The sequence below is a fragment of the Puntigrus tetrazona genome, chromosome 8 (assembly GCF_018831695.1).
Source record: "Puntigrus tetrazona isolate hp1 chromosome 8, ASM1883169v1, whole genome shotgun sequence".
NCBI classification, from domain to species: Eukaryota; Metazoa; Chordata; class Actinopteri; order Cypriniformes; family Cyprinidae; genus Puntigrus; species Puntigrus tetrazona.
In genome coordinates this window covers 12544391-12566158 of record NC_056706.1, presented here as the reverse complement: position 1 = coordinate 12566158, position 21768 = coordinate 12544391, and the positions used below count along the sequence as shown (strand labels likewise).

At 37.2% G+C, this 21768-nt stretch overlaps 1 protein-coding gene and 1 long non-coding RNA gene across 7 annotated transcripts in view; one reads left to right on the top strand and one right to left on the bottom strand.

The window, feature by feature from the left end:
• The window catches only part of LOC122350247, a 22683-nt gene extending 4268 nt beyond the window's left edge, over positions 1–18415 (bottom strand). For 2 of the 6 annotated variants that reach the window (XR_006251582.1, XR_006251583.1), the window contains exons 1-3: positions 18299–18415; positions 17992–18107; positions 16204–16313 (exon numbers count right to left, since the gene is read on the bottom strand). This is a non-coding gene — a long non-coding RNA (uncharacterized LOC122350247). Of the gene's footprint in view, positions 1–5568; positions 6331–11320; positions 12589–13818; positions 16314–17991; positions 18108–18298 lie in introns of those variants that run through there. The other 4 variants (XR_006251581.1, XR_006251584.1, XR_006251579.1 and 1 more) reach the window with 4 other exon arrangements.
• Positions 4693–21768, top strand: efhd2 (EF-hand domain family, member D2). The gene is made up of 4 exons (XM_043246558.1): positions 4693–5562; positions 18020–18167; positions 18320–18454; positions 18649–21768. Exons 1-4 carry the CDS (start codon positions 5279–5281, stop codon positions 18778–18780), a joined length of 699 nt encoding a protein of 232 aa, XP_043102493.1. The 5' UTR covers positions 4693–5278; the 3' UTR covers positions 18781–21768.

Here is a 21768-nt window from a genome sequence, read left to right as displayed (position 1 = left end):
AGATTAGCAAGCTCAGTCTAATGAACAAACATTGTCATCTGCTGGCTGAAGGGGAGTATTACAACTGAAATCGGGTGGGTTTACATTGCCAAAACACTGATAAAATTACACACAGCCAGTATTATCAATGTCAGTGTAACAACATACTAACACAAGCTAACAGTGTAATAGCATATTTTGTTATATGTTTGTTCTCAGCTAAACGGTGCACCATTACACATGGATTCATCAAAAGTACTTAATCTAAACAGAAATGTCAGTAAAATTGCAGTGGTTGGTGAGGTTGCAGGTTGAGTATGGTGTAATGAGCAAGTTCTACCTATATGGGTCACTACACCCTCAAAACCAGAGTCTTAAAAAAGAGATCAGGAAATGGCTCAGTGAAACAGCCTTGAGGCACCCCGTATTGAAAACAAGCACAAAAAGATAGACTTTACCTTTAGATCAAACCTCTAACAGATGTGTTTATCAAAAATTACAGAAAAACTATCCAAATTCTGACTCAAATTACAGCTAGATGTAGGAAATGTGTTATAAAGAAAATAACTATTCATGTAGCCAGGCTAAACTACCTTCTTCACTAGCATCTGTTAACTCTATTGTTCAATTAGCTCTCTCCTCAGGCCTTGACTGAGAGAGATCCAATTCAATAGATACAATCACACTAGCGCTTTACAGCAGTGCATTGTGCTCAACCTAACACTCACTGAACCTTCGCTTGGAGGCATGTGAGAGTCGATATGTAAAATAGAGGCTTTTAAAACCAACTGAGAGGGTTTTCAGGCCATTTCTTTTGTGTTGATGAGTTCTGGAAACTGTTCAAAATCCAACTACATTTTATCTATAAGGCTCAGTTTTACACCACTAATACATTTTGTGTGAATATACACACACACACACACACACACACACATATATATATATATATATATATATATATATATATATATATATATATATATAATGATTGCATATATATCAGTTTTATTGGGCAAAAATACTGAGTGCATGGATAAAATTATACTGCATTGTCCCGTTTTTCTGCTTAGGCGTTGCCCTGTTTAACTTGTTTACATTGTAGTGTTGCTGTCTTTCTGTGTGTCCATTCATCTGAGTTTATGTCATTCTGTAAATTAGCTTAGCAAGGCCTCTCTTGAAAGGATCAATACACATAATCCATTTCAAAATGATTGACAACATAACAGTCTTCTAGCATGTCAATAAATTAACTTGGATAAACTACATGTTTATCAATGCACATCATGAGACCTAATCAGTTTTGCCTAATTATGTGTCAGTACGTTTCATTCCAGGGTTAAGATTTTCTCATACCCTTTACTTTTCCGTGAATTCATGGTTGACTGTTCTTTCGTGACTCCTGGGTGGGACAACACAAAGCTCTCTGAGCCAAATCCAAAGAAGTTCATAACTACATTCAGATATACAGTGATCTCACCTTCCCTTGAATTTGGCTAAGCAGATGTTTTTTGACTGCCGTCTCTTTCTATCTGTCTTCACACTGAATAGACACAGTTGTGGTCCACCCAGCATCTGTCCTTGACAGTACCAATGCAGTGTCATTCAGTTTTTGTGAGGTATTGGTTCCAGATGTGGAAGAAGACGGTTGTGTCTAGTAATTCAGGTCATTCAAGTATTCTTATATTTCAGTGTCCTGTTCCAACAAACAAAAGAGCTGAACTTGCCATTCCTGTAGCTCAGCTGGTCTCTTGTTTGATCTGCAGGGAACACAAATGCAGAGCAAGGCATTCCCAAACCTCAGATAACCCTCTGGACATATAACTCAAAGTACCTCTTCATATTTTAGATTAAGGTTGCAATAATTCATGACACATTTGAATATTCACACTTCTCATTTTTCAGTTACCTCAGTTAATGGTCAAATGACATGCAGCATATCAGATAGATATTAAAGTGTGTTTTATTTATATTTATGTTTTTGTTTGTAATTAATGAATAAAAGTTTTGTATTTATATGATTTTATTAAATTTGAGCTGTTAATCAACTCACTAAGACCTGCTTGACTATTTTTACTATTACAGTTGATGGTACCAAACAACAACATGAAAGTATAGATTTATATAGAGTATTGATATACAGTGGTTAATGATTAGCGTGATTGATCAGAAAAGCATTTTTCCAGTCGTGTAATAAATTTCTTGAATGCGCAGAATTTTTAAATAAACGTTTTGACAATAAAGGGGGATTAACTTTAGGCTTTTTGTGTGCTGTAGTTAGCCCACATGGTGTTTTGAAACTCACACAGACAGCTGTCAGACCAGATCTGTCGAGTCTTGACTATTGTTTCTGAACGAGCGAAGTGAGTTTCATCAGAAAGCTGCTCATTTTCTCACTTTACTGCCAGCAGCTTGAATCAATTGGACTGGGCTTGTGTTCATTAATAATTCATAAAACAGCTGATCCTCATTGTACTGTACTCAGAGATCTGTCAGTGTATCCTCCTTTGGGACTAGTACTGCCATTATCCTCTTTGTTTGTATGTGCATGTATGCGTTTGACTCCAGGCCTGAACTAATGCCATCCACCACAGACTTGACTGCCAGAAGTTTTATAGCCAAACATCACACTGTGTCATTAATAGATTTTACAACCCCAGCTGCACCAGCTAATTCGTTTTAATGTGTTTTAAAACTCATTAACCCACTGCTGTAAATGGTGCCTAAACCACCGTTCATGTTCCCTTGAAGTTGTTTTATTTTAGACTCCAAATCCGAATTTCCTATTGCCTTCTAAGTGGGTGCGTCTGTGTGTGCTTATAATGGCCTCGGTGGGGCAAACAAAGACCTGGCAGGAGACGATGAAGGAGAGAGCGTGAGCTGGAGGCTTTGAAGAAGGAGTCTGAATAGAAAGAGCAACAGAACTGTAAAACTGGCTTGAGTTGGACAGTCTGTCTCAAACGCTGGAGAGCACCCAGCTCAGTGAAGCTCGCGGACACAAACGCTGCTTCACTCTGACCACATCACCACAAGTGCACACTGAATCAAGTTTGGGTACAGCGATTGTGCAGAAGTCATAGACAGATTTCACGAGCTGATTTAGTCCGTTTTAATGTTACATTCATGTAATCAAGATATTTTGGCCATAATCTGCTCTACTTAAATGTATTATTATAATGTACTTTATAACAATACACATTTGTGTTGGACGATTGCCTTTATTTCCCTTTTTATTCAAAGTCACCCTATTTATCTGCATGGTTTCCTGTTTCTGTTCTCACAAAGAAAATGGCCTGTTATGTGTTTGGGCGACTGTCCAAGGACCAGATTCAAACAGCTCGCACAGACTAGCGCGATGCTCATTTGCTGCTAGCTCTGTACAATCTGTCTAACACTCACACACACTCCTCAGTAGCTTATAGATATACTGTGAAATCTTGTTTTTCTAGGTCATAGTAAAAAAATGACGTCACTTTCTAATGAGTTTACGCTACCATGACCTTTTTGGATTTTAGGCACAAAAGGATTTGGGATTTGCGTAGCTGACAAGTGACTTCATGCATCTATTAATCATCTTTTGTTTTTCATCTTCTTTCATTACATTTTTATTATTTTGTACACATTAGTCTGAGAAGGAAAGAAAATGAGATACTTAAAACACAACGGGTGATGAAATTAGACGAATGATGGAAAGAGACATGGGGAGGTTCCTTTGTGTGTGTTTGTGTTACTCTCTTCAGCTTGCTTATTTTGTCTGACCCAGATATATCCCACAAAAGTACAGAAAGCAAGAATGATTACAGTTCACATTTCCTCCAGGCAAAAGGCCATCACAGAGAGTAGTAAGAGGAGTCCCTAGTGAATTATGGCTCTCATAATTGTATCTGAATCTTCTCTGGGAAAAAAAAGTGTTTATAAAGCAGCCATCTGGAACCATGGGCAGCCTACTGGCCCTTTTAATGTAGACTGTTTTTTATGCCGTGCATATAACACAAAGGAAAGATTTTCAGCGTGTGCTGGTATCACGGCATGCCAGATCACATTAGCTCCTCAGAGAGGTGTGATGAACTAAACACTCCTTCTCTCAGCGGTGAAATCCTACATTTCTTTCTTTGTCCATATAAGGAGAGAACGCAGGTAGTGAGTGCAGCCCCTCCTCTAACTAGAGGGGATGTCTCAGATAGAGACAGAGTGTGTAATTCTCTGTGTGTGTGTGTGTGTGTGTGTGTGTGCGTGTGTGTGTGTGTATGTGTGTGGCTTCCTGTTTCATGAATCAGCCTTTAGTCACTCAGCTGATGGCTTCAGATCTCATGCTGATATTTCACATATTACTCGCAGCACACAGGCCTGTATACCCACATAAACACAATTTCACACTTTTGTAAACAAAAAATGTTTATCTTTAATACATGAATGTGTTTCTCACATCACGCAAACAGAATCTGCTAGGGGTTTTTACATTTTAAAGAAAAAACAGATGAATAGATAAAATATTCATGCAAGAGGTGATGAATGACTACGACTTAATGATTGGCAAGTGTTTTGTGGAAAATCAGTGGAAATCTACTGAGCTTTATGCAGTCATAACTAATGTGCGGGTCTACTGAGAACAAGAGAGGTAGCCTAGATTTATATCATTTTAATAGACTAATCTGTATAATTCATATTAGACAGGCTACTTCATTAGTTGCCACCATTTAGTCACAAAATAGAATAATAACTTGTTTCAGTTTATTTGCCAGTATTACATAAATATGCAAGCATGCCGCTCAATTGTAATTATTTGTCATCTGTCCTAGTAATTGTTTGATAGCCTAATCTTTTGAACAGGTAACAAAGTTCACTTATGACTTCGGTCATAAATATAAATCAGAAACTATAAACAATACACTTCTGCGGTGAAATTATTGTTGTGCAATAACAAAAGGTATCAGAGCCAGGGTTTTTGTATCATAAGCGATCTTTTGTGTCCGGCGCGTCTCTTTAAAAGGCGTGGCGTCGTGAAGCGGTTTCGTGTCCGTCTCGCTGCACGCGCACGAGCTTATTTCACCGTCAGCGATCACGGAGGCGTCGTCACACGCACGAGCGCTGTCCGTTTGAATCACTGGGTTTACGGTCGCGTATCCTTCACACCGCCAGAAGTCGGATGATGTGCATTTGAAACCGCATTGAACCGAACACTAAACAGAATCTGGACTCGGCGCACTGAACCTTTATATGGACTGCGCTCTTTGCAGCGTTCTGCGTGTTTCTCCACTGTATTTTCCCCGTAGATAGTAGGCAGGTATCAGAACGAGGCGAAATGGCAACGGACGAGCTGTCATCGAAGCTGAGCCGCAGGCTGCAGATCGAGGAGGGCGAGCACGACCCGGTGGCCCTGGACGAGGCTCACGAGAACGGAGCGCACGAGAAAGCGGCCACCGCCAGCGCGGGTTCAGAGCTGGGAGCCAAGCTGCAGCGGCGCGGCGAGCTGAACGAGGGCGTCGGAGAACACCAGCAGCCCAGCATGAAGGTGTTCAACCCCTACACCGAGTTCAAGGAGTTCTCGAGGAAGCAGATCAAAGACATGGAGAAGATGTTCAAACAGTAAGTAGCTCGTGCCAGCTGTCATCCTCTGCTGCAGCAGATGCGAGACATGTGCGTGTCATCTCAACCTCCAGAGACATGCAACATGCCCTCTAACATAATCATCTATCTATCTATATATCAATGTATCTCTTGACCCTGCCCTGAAATAAATATGCTGAGATTGTTTTTCTGGTTGAGTTTAACAATACTACTATACAAGTTAATTCTCCGAACCGAATGTTTAAACAGGAACAAGTTGTCTTTTCTTCATTGTGCTTCGTGGTTTGGCTGAAACTCTTTCACACATCTTAGAAAGGGTCATAAGCTCAGCCCCACCCAAGTCTGTATTATTTATTCCACATGCATTCACATATGTAGGACTTTGAACTCTGGGTTGAGAAAGTCCCTTAGGTCATGTTCGGGTTTCATTGTGTCTCTGATCGAGAGGCATGCAGAGTAGTCTAGACTGCCCAGTGTCACACAGTTCTGTGGCCACCTTTGCCAGTTTCTTGGTGAGGCTGCCCTCTTCCTTTACAGTTGATGAATGAAAGGCAGTTTAGGCATTTTCTCCACGTTCGGCGTCCAAAACCGCTTTCAGAGCTTTTGTGAACGCAGGGCCTTTGTGTTGGGCTGATTTCACTGACGGAAACAAAAAAACTTCTCCGGGAATGGGAGGTACGGGGAGCCGCGTCTTCGTGAGAGCCGCTGCAGGAATGTGTCCCCTGTGCTCTCTGTGGTGGAGCGGTCGGTCCGCGGCAGTGACTGCAGGGTCGGTTTCACACAGGCCTGAACCATGTGGGAAAGAGGGCTGGTTGAGAAACTAGCGCTCTGAGGAAGTGATGGGTTCCTCTCCCCATTTCTGCTATCAAACAAAGCTACCATTGTTTTGAATTAGCCAAAACAGGCCGCCCAAATCTGTCTGAGAAGCCCATTGCATCTAGATGAGTTGGCCTGTGCACTTTTTTGGAGTGTCACAAATTATGAGAATTATTTTTTACATATTCTTGTCATTTTAGTATTATTAAGGGTAATTTAAGGTAATTTTTTTGGCATTGAAATGAATAGAAAATTACTAAATAATCTTGAATTAACCCTGTTTACTATGTACAGTTGTGAGCTATTTAAACTTTTCTTTTTTAGTTTTTTGCCATTTTTTTTTATTATTATTTCTGTATAGCTTTAATGACTTTATATCTTCTGTGGAACACAAAGGAAGATATTTAAGCAAGGTAGAAAATATCTTATTTTTTGTGTGTTCATAAAATTAGATTCAACATAGTCCAAAACAAACATTAGACCCCACTGAGGGTTTTTAATGTTTCATAGAACAAAAGTAAGTCATACTGCTTTGAAACAATACAAGTAAATGAATGATCAAATCTTAATTTTTTTAAATAATTGATTGTTGTTCATCAGCACTAGAGAACAATTAGATCTGTGCCCTAGATCTGTTCAACCCTTTAATCATGTTTGGTTTCAAAATGGATATGATACCAGTCTGTCACAATAGATTTATTACCTTTAGATAACCACATGGGCGTGACAAAAGTAGATAATGGCTTGCTTGAATTTTTCCTTCTTTTAAATTGTTGTGTTTAGACTATAGTTTCAGAGTATCACTTTCTCTATTACATCTATAAATGAGTTGCTTGTGCAGTTCATTGTAAGTGTCTGGAGTCACAAGACCTCACCCAAGGTGAGAAATAGCACTAGTTTCGTTTAGTCTCTTTGATGGTGTTGCCCGTGCAAAGGTGAGGTGGTTTCATCTTTGAGTGAGTGTGAAGTGTGCATAGCTCCTTTTGTCATGGAGTAGACAAAGCCTCTGAGGTTACTTCATAAGTTAAACATTAGCTAGTGGTTTTCATGGTGTATTTCCAGTTAAGAGTTTATAAGATAAGGATTTTGTATGTCAACATAGTTGCTTCTACAGATTTTCAGCAGCAGAATTCTGCACTGCAATTGATTTATTACGTTTCAGCTCTATAATGGTTGTTTGTGCCTGGAGCCTTGAATATAGATAAGGAAACACAGATGAGACCAGGGCGGTGAGAAGGCAGGTTAGGTACGCTTTATGTGCCTGTTTGAAGTTGAACTCGTTGATTGATTTTCTAAGAACTATGACCTTCCAAACTCTGGCTGATACAGCTTTGCTTCACGTAGGCACATTCAGTACCCAGTAAACACTCAATAGCTTAAGTTGCAGCAAGTGTTGCAGTCTCAATGCTTTTGTGCAGAGGGAGGCAGAAAAACACTGGAAGAGAGAAAGAAAACTGCATAACGGCTACAGTCTGGCTCGAGTCCAGCTGATAAGAGGAATGCGGGCTTTGCCTTTCCCTCAGGCCACTGTTCAGGGGGCTTCAAAACTTTAGACCACCATTCAAACTTATCATTTTCTTTCAGGGAAGATCAATACAAAACTGTTTAAAAAGTCATTTACGTTTCATGGTATGGTTGTTATAAATAGTGATTTGAATATTTTCTATTTTTACCACATTAGAAAGCCCTAACCCAGATGTTTTACATATTTGTGGTAAATGATGATAATTCATATAAATGCATGTGTTGTTGACAGTTAGCTAAGTGCACTATTGTATTTGTTCATAGATTAACAAAATCTTGTTTTAGCCTGCAGTTAAAGTAAGCACATGCAGATTTAGCATTGAGGATTATTCATAGGAGGAATTCATTTGTGTCGGAACATATCTTTTGAACTTGCTGTGTATTTGCACCTCACCAAGAAACTATTTAAAATGTATGTGTACTATGGATGCACCACATTAGTTATTGGCTAATATTAGTATTTTTTTAAAAAGTATTAGCCTTTGTAAATATTACAAATATCTAACTTTAATAAGACTGTACCATTTTGTGCATTTTTATTTAGGACTTACAGGAAGTGATCACTCAAACCGTGCATAAAATTGGAGTTTCTGAAACTTTTAAAATTAGGTTCCCTGATGGTTTGCCTAAAGCACAGTTCAAACTCAAATCTGATTTAAAATCACAATGTTTACAAGAGATGCGCAGTCTGTAAGTACCACATTGGTTATATAGTGTAAATGTCGGCTCCTAGTGTAAAATAGCAAATCTCAAAATAAATATCTATACTTTTACGTTATAATGTGGAAATTCATTTGTAGCTTGATTTTAGCTTATTTTGAATATATTTAGACAAAATGTCTTTAAATTTTAATATCAATAAAATTATTGAATTTTAATATTGATGCATCCTTGAAATTGACCGATAAACAGCAGTCCATCCTATTTATTCATGGCATCGTGCGACAGGCTGACCGCTATCTAAGATCCTTCCAGCAGATAAACAACAACTCCTCTTATCCCCCCATTCGTCGATAATACTCTGGTACGGTCTCTAGTAATATGAATGGCAGCGCGGCCTAATTGGCTGAGTGATTATCTGTACAGCTCCCATGCTGTGCCTACATATGAGCAAGGGGCTTTAGTCTTGTGAGGAGCTTTCCTGCGGAGACGGAACCTGATAGAAGCAGAAGTAACTCTGCTCTCGTTCTTTTTCTGCCTGCCTGCCTTCTTTATCCTTGTGTATTTTTCTCAGGGACATATTTCTCAGAAAAGATAACATCAGACACATTGAAGAATGTTTAAAAGTAAGCCTGCAGGCCACTGTGGAGCAGGGCGTTTTAGTGAGTTGTCAGGCAAAATATTGCTTGTTTCTCATTGGCAGCCATCATAAATTAATTGTGGTAATGCATAATGTATAGCAGAATGTAATGAGCATTGCTCTCTACAGTGTGTATATAAATTTGCCAGGTCCTTAAATGGTTATGCCTTTCTCCCTGCAGAAAGCAGAATGATGTGATTATTCTCTAAATCACCCACTTCCTCATTTCTGAATATCCTGCATGTTTAAAGAGCCCCTTAGCGCAGCTCAGTTTGGCTCACAGGATGTTGTGCTTCTAATATGATGTAAATACAGCCGAGGATTTTATCCACAAAAGCTTCTGCATTCTGCCAAATCTGACTGACACAGTGACCTAAGAGGATAAGACAAAGTTAAGAGAAAAAAAGAAAGCCAATCAATACACGCTGTCTCAGCAAATGAGATATTACACTTGCTCGCTTTCTATATATTTGAGAATGATTGGAATTAATCACTCAAATCATGCATGAGAGTCTTGAATTGGATTTTCTGAAACTTTTAATTAGGTTCTCTGTTGGTTTACTGGTTTCATGTAGCTTTAAATTGAATAGTGATATGGAGTTTAAATGGATGCCTGAAGCACAAGGGGCGTCTTTTTTTTCAAGTGTAGGTGTGAGGTTTATAGAGACGCACACCCTTATTTGGCATTCTCACACAGTCATCATAAGCTCAGTGACTCATTTATGCAGTAGGAAGTCTATTAGATTGTTGTGTTTCCAGAAAGGCCATATGTAACCACAGCACTGCTTCAGGAAGTTCTTCTCTCTTAGTTTTTGTCTCACCAGGCCATCACTCCCTGTTCTTTTCTGTTTGTGACATTTTATGTTTATGCTTTGTACTGTCGGCTCACTATAAATAACCCTCTGGGATTGTGTGGCCGTTGGCTGATCCGTGAAGGATTCTGCTTAAGGACTAATGGTTAGTCACCTGGTCTATAATCCCAGCAGATCGAGGTTAGTGCTGCCTGCGATCATCGGCTAGTGACAGATAATGCAGTTCATTGCTACATTATACGCACCGCATACAGTTGTGCTTAAACAGCATCGGTGTTTACCTCAAGAAATATTCAGCCACAGAATCATTGGGATATTCACTTCAGTATCTGTTGTTAAAATGTTTAACACAACAGTAAATGTGTTAACTGGAATAATTAAATAAAAAAAAGGGAAATAAGAATGTAAGAACTTGCACAATGATAACCCAGAGTCACCTTTACCCGGGGGTTAAGAATGACCTAGAAGTGTGAAAAGCCTGTGTGTGTTAATCTGTGAATTTCTTTTTTTTTTTTTTTAAATTACAAAATATTTCTGGAAATTCAAACTTGTATGATGAATTATTAATACAGCGTGGTTAATTAAAATGTGCAAACATATTACATTGATATTTTATTTATATTAACATTTTGTGTATTAGCATTTTCCAGAACTGTAAATTCTTTAATTAAAACAATAGTTAGGGCAAATGAAATGAAACTATTTAAATAAAAACAAGTTTTTATCTTTATTTAGTGTTATTTTTAGCATTAGATTAGAGTTAGACTTTAGATATATTTCCACCTGGTCGAATGTATTATTGTTCATTGCAGTATAAAAGGACACAACATCTCACTTGATCAGCAAAATACATTAAATGTGGCGTTTTTGTAAGAGCTGTCAAGTGATCTGTAGCAATTCTTGCATGTAAAATTAATTTTGAAAGCAATATGTTAGGTTGGTTTACCATTTTCTGTGGATTGAGTTTTAGTAAGGAATGTTAGCCAGTAGTGCATTGCAGTGATTCATCTCTTTGAGAATGCTTCATCTTTTTGTTAATAGTCATCTATTGCGTGGGTGGATCTAAACAGTTATGCAATTTAGCATGTCATCTTCATATGTACTGCAAGATGGATTTAGGAGCCTGGATCATCTCACAATTCCATTTTACAGGATCAGGTTCAAGTAAAGAAGCTGAAAATGATCAGAAAAAAAACTGACAAACTGACCATTACTTCTAGAATTACAAGTGCGAAATACCTTGAATTCTATTGATCTCAGCTAATTCATGAGGTAAAGTGGTTTATATGGATGAGATTGTCATGTACTGAAGAAATATGAAAAGTGCATTAGAAAGACATTTATTCTCTGACATTGATCTTTGTGTTTTTTGAGTAATACAATTATCTCATTGTATAAATAATGAAAATGGGAAACTCTTGGCAAGGTTTTGAGTGCCTTTTAGTAAGTACATAAACTACCTGATCATTTGACAAAAATTACTTGTTTGCTTCCCCTTCTTAGGTTACAGTTTTTTAGAAATTTGTTGTTTTGTGTAGGCTGTTAGTGCTTAAAGTACGGGTACATTCTTCAATGATCTGTGAATCTCATTGACCTTCATTCTCATTCTTATGTTTATGCTTGCTTTTTATGTCTCTCTCTCCAGAACGTTCCCTCATCCTATCCTTTCTCATGAAATCAAATAGATCTTAAATTATGTCATCAGACACAAACGCTGCACAGATGTCTAGTAAATGTGAAATACTCGAACACACAGTCTTGGTGCGTTTGGTCCTGATTGATCAAGCCTGTTATGCGGGCCGTTGTGAAGAATGTGCTTGGAACTGATCACGTGTTTATGAGGGTTTTCCCATGACTACTTCTGTCAGCTGTTGCTTGGCAACCTGGGATTAAGGAGATTGGCAGGAAGAGATAGGAAAGGGAGGGAGGAGGACAAAGAGTTGGTTGGTCACTCCTCATGCGTCGGAGTAAAGTATGAAGTTTCTAGCTTATCAGAACCCCATGGACAAAAATATATCACGAGAAAATGCTATGCTGACATGTAACTACCGCCCTTCAGACCACCTTGAACAATACTGCTGTCTCTTTTTCGCTCCGAGGCATCATTCCACTCGAATTTAATCAGCCATTTTCATAATTAAATCAGCAGCAGCTATAGGCATGCATTAAAGAATGACTGTTCAGACAGGCATGTGTATTTAGGCTGGAATCAGACAGCATTTCAGTAAATTGAGGCAATTGCTTAATCTCAAAATCCTGTTACATGCCTCACATTCTGACACAGAAACGCTTGCTTTCAAAGTCCACAATGCACAATCTATTTAGCTGCAATGGTTGGTTTAGGTAGCAGTCTGCATGAATTTAAGTGGTGGTATTTTTAGGCATCAGCATCGACAGTTTGCCAAATTGTTCAGCCCCATTTCAGTCTCAACCTCAGTTCTACCAGACGTTTTTGAAGTTTTAGTGTCATTAAACGCACAAGAATTTAAAGATGCCAAGATATATACTTTACCATGTTAAGTGAAAATAGATCTCTGCAACTACTGAAGAATTTCCTCTTTGCTGAGAAACCTAGTTTATGTGCAGACAAAACTGTTAAAAAAAAAAAACAGATTAATGCCATTGCCATTTAATTGATGTTTATTGTACTATAGTGAATGTGTTGTAGAAAAATAAGGAAAATTTATGTATACCTATTACTGTAATCATTTTGAAATAAGGATTTTCTCTTTTCTAGTTTAACCCAGATTTGCCACAACTCCATTGCCATTTTTAACACAATACTAAAAAGCATTCTGCATGTGGAAGTATCAATTGTGAAGTGTTGAGTAGGGTTAATCAAAGGGGTTGGGGCTTAGAGGACATTCTCTGTCCCTTTGAAAAAGTCCCTTTGAAGGAAAGTTGGTCATTCAGCCTCTTGGTCATTCAGTCACAACGCCTCTGAGCAGCTGTTTCAAACATGCTAGACCAAAGCATGAACATTTCAACACTGAAATCTTAAATACTGCTTGCCAGAACTTGCGTTTAAATAATATATTTGGCTAATATGGAGTGTTGTTTCCTATTCTCAAACAGTATTAAACAAAGGGAACCAGAGCTTCTAATGACTGGCCAACTTTGTCAGTTGGTTCTTCATTGGTTTGATGATTGGTTCTTTTTTAGAACGTGGGATTTATTCCTCCATATTGTGTGCAGTGTTGCCAATTTAGCTATTTTGTTGCTAGATTAATTTCCACTCATCTATTTTTATCTTTACTTGGATCCATGAATTTGTCGTTATGATGTCATCTAGTGACAGCTACCAGTTTTATATTTTTATATTTGGTTATTTGAAAGCAGTTAGCACTTTCTACTATTTACATTAATTCAATAGCCTTGTTATATATTAACAGTCTATGGCATTGTCCAACTGAAGAACTGCTGAAGGTTTGAAGTGTCTAGTAACTTCTGTGAAAGGATTTTCTTGAAGTCAGATTTCTGCTCTTGGGTGGCTCTGCTGAAGTGTTCGTTTTGAAGAAATCATTTGTAAATGAACTTCAAGAAGGAATTTGGAAGTGGAGCTAGCACTTTCTCAAGGTCGTGTGCCAAAGTAGCAGATTGAGGCTCTCACATGGCTATTTGAGTATTTCCTGTTCCACATTCTCTCTCACTTGCTTTCTGAGTCTTGTTTTCCTTCATGTGTGTCACATGTCCTATACTTTTGCAGAACATATTCAGATTCAGAACATCTGTTTCCATTGTTAACATTAGCTGCAGTCCCTGAGACTGCTCAGAAAAATGTTGCATGTCTAAACACCTGCATGTCTAAAGAGCAAGAAAAAGAAAGATTCCTAAACTTTTTATTCAAGTTCAGACTTGCTTGGTAAAGTTTTCGAGAGTACTTGAAAGTAGATAACTGGATAACAAGAAGATGTTTTAAACATACAATTCACAAATATAGCTAAACATTAGTTTCCTTGTTCCTTCTTTTTGTTTTTTATAATTACTCAACCAACTTGATTTCATTCCACCAACAGCAAATGAATTCACTCATATGAAATCCAGCTATCAGCAAAGCCAATCAGATGAGTCAAACCTTTTTTTCTAAGGCAGAAAGAAGTCTGTACCAACTCATGTCTGTCACTCCATCTGTCCTGGTCATTATAAGGAAGTGCTGATTGCACTTGCTTCCTCAATCATCTGTAGTGTGAAGTGTTCGGTTTGAAGACTTATTTGGGCAAAAATTTGGTCTTCCTCAAGTGCACGTAGTGAAAGAAAAGGGGAAAATTTCTTTATTTCAGCTTTTTGGGCAGTTGCTTTGCTTTTCCATATAGATGGTAAAACATTATTTTGTCAGCTGTGTTTGGTAAGAATACAGCTTGAAGATTTTTGCAACCAACTGAAGTGTTACTACATTCTGTCTGGTTGGGTTTTTAGCACTTGGGAGCTTTTCATAATCTGAAGTATTTAAGCACTACTTGTTAGAGTAAATGGAGTCAGTCAGAAACTGAAAATACTTTAACCACCTGATCTCGATTTTACTCTTGTTCTTGTGTTTGGATTAATTAAATGCATCCTTGCTGAATAAAAGTATTAATTTCTCCTAAAAAATGTAATGACTTCTTTTTGAATGATGATAATAATGTATCTGGAGCCAAGTCAACTAGAAAATAGGGGTGTGCAATATTGGCCAAAAATAATACCTTGATAAAGATTAGAGGATAGTTTGTGGAGTGTGTTATTGTGCTGGTACCTTAAGTTTTTTTTTTTTTGATAATTTTTATATTCTGTGTGGTGGTCACAAAATTAATATTTTCCAATAAGTTTTAACACTTTTTAAAAATTATTATTATTATTTAAAATTAAGACTGCTATTTGAAATTATTTAGATAATAAAAGATACTCTGTGAAATTAAAACCACCAGTAGGTGGAAGTAAGTCACTGTAAAAATCTTTTTTGGAAAAAATCATTTAAATGAATGATTCATTCAGGAACAAAATGCTGCTTGTTGCTCAGAGTTGCAAAATAATGCTGTGGTTGTGTTTTGGATTATTTTTGTTGCTGAAATAGCGCAAAAACAGGAAATATGGTGTCTTTTGATTAACTTCTTGTACATTGAACTGTATACCATGCGTAATCATTGTTCATTTTTGGAGTAAAACTGCACTCTTTGTGTGACTATGATTAAATAACAGCAACATGGTATAAATATATACATTTTCTGCCCCCATGTCTTGAATTTGTGATTTAATTTAAAAGCATTTCATCAGACTGAATCATGCAGTGAAAGAACACCCTAAATGTGCATGCACACTAGTCTAGACATCAAGTAAGGTATGTGTGCACTCTGTAGAAGAGTTTTGAATGTTTTTTTGCAAAATACTCAATGTCAAATCACACATCGTTAAAAAAAAGTTGCGATATTATCACAGACTATACATATCGCACACCTGAAAATTGTTATTGGTTGTTAGGTTTTGCAATATATTTCTTGTATTGCATATCTATGTATAATAGAATTGGTTGATAAACCAGGAGACCAAAAGTCATAATTAACCGAGTTCAGGCTAAAAGCGTCTGTTGAGTATGATTGAGAGGAAATGACACCAAGTGATTCCACTCGACTCGTAACAATAAAATGCAAAGAACGGTTATCTTTGGTCATCTGGTTCATTCTAAAGCACGAGGTCTCATTTAGAAGTAAGCATATGTGATTTCAGGAGTTGACTGCATAATTAAACATGCTGGATTTAAATTACAGCTGACCTTTAATTGAACTGAGCCTGCTTGACCTTTCTTTTGTTAAACAGACTAGCCATATGCAGACGTAAATTATTAATTTGAAACCACTGTGGACACCGGTTGCTCGTTTCTCAAGTGATCTGATTTTGCTTTTCAAAAATAACAACTCAATCTCGCTTGCCTTGAAATCACATTAGTTTGATAAACCGCTGCTGTACTGTAATCTTCAACCAAACCCAGGATAGCAGCATCCACAGAGAAACAAGATGCTCCACAATGGCAAGCCTTCATTAAACAGCATTTTTCAGAGCGCTGTGATCAAGGTTAGCCTGATATGTCACATGCCACAACACAAGGAGTTAATTTGAGAGATTTTGTGGCCCTGAACATGCACACACTCTTTTGGCCTTTGAATTAGTGATGAGAAGATGTCAGTGATACAGGGTTAATGAGAAGAGATGCAGTTTTATGTGTGTGTGAGAGACCTGGCATCAGCGGGGAGTCTTGTGTCGGAAGACAGGAATACAGTAGCCGTGTCTCTGAGGCAGATGGAGACGCACTCTTTATTCATGAGCAGGGTGCATGATGGGATTGCCTAAAACGAGTTAACGAGAGAGATAAAAACTCATCACCAGAATATTTATATAGATTTAGTATTAAGATTAATTGAAATTAAGCATTTCACTTTAAACATATCTTCCGTTTTCATGGTTTTATTTTACATTATTTCTTTAATATCTTTTTTTCATTTAGTTTTTTTTCTCTTGTTTTTTAAAAACAATTATTTTATTTTAATTATTTCACTATAAAGTCTCTCTTACCATTGTTTTAATTCAGTATCTTTTATTATCTCATATTTCATTTCAAAATTTCTTGTAATATTTGATTTGATTTTATTGTATTAATATCATTTGAGATCCTTTGAATCTTACTTGGAGCACTATCGGTCAAATTGAACATGTCTTTCAGTGACAAGGAAGTAAGAATCCAAGGAAGAAAGAAGATTGTGATAAGAGTCTAGTTGAACTAGTCTCATTCAAAATACATTGGCCTCCTAAAAAAAAAAAAAAAAAAAGTTACCATGGCAACGTAAAACCTCATCCTTGGGCAATATGTGTTGTTTTTTTTTGGTGGGTATATGTGGAACGTGTAGGGGAAGTGGTCTAATACATAATGATTGAGAAAAAAAGGAAGTGACCCATTACTGCACAGTAACTACACAGCTCTCTGGCCTTTGCACCAAAAAATATGCACCTGTGAATCAATTTAACACCTCATTATCAATGCAAAAGAAGAGGCGGCAGATACAATCTGTCTGGCCGTGTGAATGTCACTTTTTCCAAACCATTAGTGATTACGTCTGCTGAACCTCAGGAAGCGTGTTTGTGTGTGTGTGTGCGTGTTTGTGAGAGAGATGTAAGATCAATGTCCTCGTTTCTTTTCTGTATATAAGAGAAATGACTGAAATGCTTTAACATTTATATAACATCAGGCTAATGTTTAGTCTGTCGATTTTTATGTTTAAAGTTTACGCATTTTAATGCTCTCGGATGTACACACAAGTATCTTGGATTTCTGTTAACTCAATAAATTGCCAGCAGCTCATAAACTGTTTATTAAAAATGCAGGAGAGATGAACATTAAGATGATCTCAGCAGTGGGTATAATAAATGGGTGGCTGTTAATGAACATTTCTGATCTTGAAAGCTATCGGTGCTTTAATGGATTCCTCTATGTTTCAGAACATAATGTTCATAAGTCAGGATAGACACTATATTTTATTGTGCACAAATGAAAACAAGATGGGATGTATTGGTGTACAGATGAATGGTTCTCAGCAAATTTGCAAGAGCTCCTCAATAAGTATTAAAATGATTTAAAAATAGTTGTATTAACTGTGTTGATAATAATAAACATTAAAAATACACTTTTGGCAGTACATCTGCCCTTCATAGGAGTTTTCATTCAAATAAAATTATATGTAGCGTTTTCCCAGATAAATAGAAAAAAGTATTTTTAATAATTTGATAACTAGCAATGTGTTGGGGGTTCTCCTTGTTCAGTGAAACACTTACAAAAACACTTACTTTTAACCTTGTATAAGTTATTATTAAATTGAAATAAGCTGAAAAATTATGAATATTTGGTCAAATAAAGATGTTCCAATAGCCTTTATAAGGTATTGCTTCTAGTTTATGTGCACTGCCCTCTGTTGATTACTGGAGACAGTGCATCAATATCACCAGTGAGGAGAAGTAGTCCTGTTTTAATACCTTGTTTGCTTGTTGTGCGTGTGCGCAGGTATGATTCAGAGAAAGATAACTTCATCGATCTGATGGAGCTGAAGCTGATGATGGAGAAACTCGGAGCACCTCAGACTCACTTGGGCCTGAAAAACATGATCAAAGAAGTAGATGAGGACTTGGATGGAAAACTCAGCTTTAGAGAGGTAAATGCTTCAGAATGTCAAAACATTAAGCAACTCGTTTGCAGATTTAACTCGGTTTCACAGCAATAAAGTACGTAATGAAGAACTGCATACTTTACAGGAAATTACTTTTTATCCCCCCCATTAATCACCTCAAATCCTTTTCTCTTTAGTTTCTTCTTATCTTCAGAAAAGCAGCAGCAGGAGAGCTGGCGGAGGACAGCGGACTTCATGTCTTGGCACGTTTGTCAGAGATTGACGTGTCAACTGAGGGAGTGAAGGGAGCCAAATCATTCTTTGAGGCAAAAGTAAAGAATCATAACATTTAATACTTTTCTACCCCTAAGTGAAATAAATCATCAGCGGATTCATCCATTCACATTTTCAAACCCCTCTTAGTCTATGACAGCTGTAATTTCCCGTCCGGATAGGTTGCACTGAATGCCTCTGATTAAGAAATTCAATTTAAAATTGCCTAAAAACGCATATTTGTTTCTGACAGGTGCAGGCCATTAATGAATCAAACCGGTTTGAGGCAGAAATTCGTCAGGAGCAGGAAGAGAAAAAGCGTCAGGCGGAGGAGAAGAAACAAAGACAAGCCGCTTTCAAAGAGCTGAAGTCGGCCTTCAAATAGCCTCATCCACCTCGACAGCCTCCATTTGCTCATCGCATTTGTCCGTCTGCCATTAGAGTTCCCCTCTATCAGAGATACTATGCAAGGCTGTGAAATGCTCAGAGATCCATGCAGATTCATCTTCCTGAGAGAGGGACACCTGTGTCGTTTGTGCTCATGAGCGGATGTCGGTGTTCAAATCGTCTGTGTATTGTTGCCCGTTTCTCTCACTCTCTCTCAGGCTGATTTTAAATGTGAAGCCAGACAATACACTGGATTGGATTTGTTCTGTTTCAGTCGCACGTGTATATATGTCCTACAGTCCGTTCGCCCCCTCAGTTTCGTTTTAGTTTAAATGGCATTTTGTTTTGTTCTAGTCAATGTGTCAGTAGATTCAAATCTAACATTTTAAAGATTTTTTTTTTTTTATCAATTTGTCCTCTCAGTATGCCATATCCAGACCGTTGTATTCATATCAGTGGCAATTTAAGCAGGAAATGCTTTTCACTGTACCGTGACTAATTCGACTTTCCATTGCTGACCATGAGAGGACAAACATTAGCATACACCAGACTTCTGCTCTCGTTCACAGATACATTAAATATTAAGAGCATTAAAAAATATATATTTTTATTGAGCAGAGAGAGAGAGAGAGGGGTGGTTTTGGGTGTATGTGCATGTGTGGTGATGATTGTACTGGTGTTTGTTGAGTGTTTATCAATATTTTCTTGCATGGTCACTGTGGTGTCGTTTTCCTACATGGTTCCCTTCAGTCTATAAGGTGTCCAGTGTTAAATGTGGCACACGCAGGCTTACAATTAGTTTTTAAAATCAAGACGATCACATGAAATGGCTGTAAAATTTAAACGTCTTACAAAAGCAAGACATTACAATTTATTTTCTTCAGCTTGTGTGGATAATGTTGATGGAGGTGTTGTCAGGACAAGGTCATCTGACTGGTTTTATGGTCCAAACCCTTGTATTTTGTGCTTCCATGTGTGCTGAACGGATTAAGTATAACATTCTTAAGGGGTCGGTTAGATACCAAAGATATGGTATAAAATCGTCCTCCTCGGCTTTTATATAAAGGGATAGTTCACCCAAAAATCATTTACCCATCTTTGAGTCTTTCCAAACCTGTATAACTTTCTTCTGTGGAACACTAGGTTTATTTTTGAAAAAGTTTATGCTGTTTTTGTTCATGTAATGAATGTTAGTGGGATCCAGAACTACATTGAACCCCATTATAAAACACAAATATCACTGAGACATTTTTCTTTGCTGTGAAAAGAGAGAAATTCATACAGGTTTGGTATGATATGTGGGTGAATGCATTTTTATGGGAGAACTTTCCCCTTAAAAGTCCCTAAATCTCCCTAACTCCCTAAATATAAGTCTGTGTTGCTTAATATTAATCAAAATATGACCAAAACTACAAGCCTTGCAGAGCAGCCCATGCTCGGTGAGATAAGGTAAAATCAAAAGTGCTTCATGCATAAAATATAGACATATTTGTGGCTTTTCTGTAGAGCCAGCGCATGTAATTCAACATCTAAATGCCATATGTCGGAATAGGATTTAATATTAAGGTGTTTAGTTTAAAAAAAAAATAGAATAGGCTTTAAAGTTTACTGTGACATCATCTGAAAAATGAGGGAACATTTCTAATGAAATCATCCAAAAGCGTAATGAATTTAACCTTTTAAGGTCATGTGACATGCAGTACACTGTGGCAAAGGTAACTGAGATGCTATGTATAAAGACAAATCTATATTTTCATGTGATGAAAATGTAAAAAATAATTTTAGTTTTGTATGGAACGGGGTCTTGTGAAAAGAATCATTCTTATTTTCTCAATATGAATTTTGTTTGCCTACAATCTTGTCTCCCTTCGCTTTTCCGTGTATCTGATATTCCTTAGGTTTTTCCATTACAATCTAATCAGTAAAGGCAAAACACCTTTAGGCTTTTATAATGGAGACAATGATGTTGGCGATTGCTATGCTTCATGTTGTTCTTTGTTTTTTTGTGTTCTGAGTCACTGGTAAGTGTTCCTGTTTGCTCACTAGTTCTGTGGAAATTCAAATAATAGATGTATAAATTTGGTGTATATTAGTCTGCCAGTCTTTCCAGCCATCCACATGTTATTTTTCTTTTATTATCTACTGTTCAGCTAAGGTATGTTAAATCTTGTCAGTTAAGGGGTGAATGCAGTGGTGTATGAGGAGTGGACTGATGACACCAAACAAACAGCTGTTGCGTTCTGTTAGAAGCCATAAACCATTCTGTCGTTCCTTTTGAGAGATTTTAGCTGTTCAATTGTTGTTGTGCCAAATGATTTCACGCTGTGTTAAGCTAATTTTAGTACAACGTTCCCTGAAATCCATCAGGATACTTTTGATCAACAGCCCCAGCAGATCTGAATTAATGAGCACAGCTAATTGGAATTTAGACTGATGCACAGTGTTAAAACTTAAAAAAAATAATAACTCTTTAATTAATCTGTTAAAGCCCTTTTTACAGTTTTGGTTTTATTATTAATGCTTTCATACATGACTAAGTACATTAGAGCTTTGGCAGTATTAACTTCTGTGGATTTCTGTGGAAAAAAACTGCTTTTTCCAAAGCAGATAACACAAACAGCACAACATTTTTAAACCTTTTTCTTCTGTTATTGGATTTTTTTGTCTTCTTCTTCTGTAAAGTGTAATGCCAGGAAGACTAAAAATAAGTGTAGTTAAATTCCACAATTTTTTACGGCATGTTTTTGTTGTTTAATTCATCATTCCAGCGATTTGACAATGGTTGAGAGGGCCTTGAATCATCCTGACCATAACTGTACCGTTCTGTCACTGTCTATGTCAGTTGAAACTGGTGGTTATGGCATCATACTCTTGTAGGCTTATACATATTGATATGTGGCTTCTATAATATGCACATTTATTTTTGATTTTCTTACTAAAATGTACAATTATTCTTGTGACAATAAAAATACTTTTAATTTGGAAA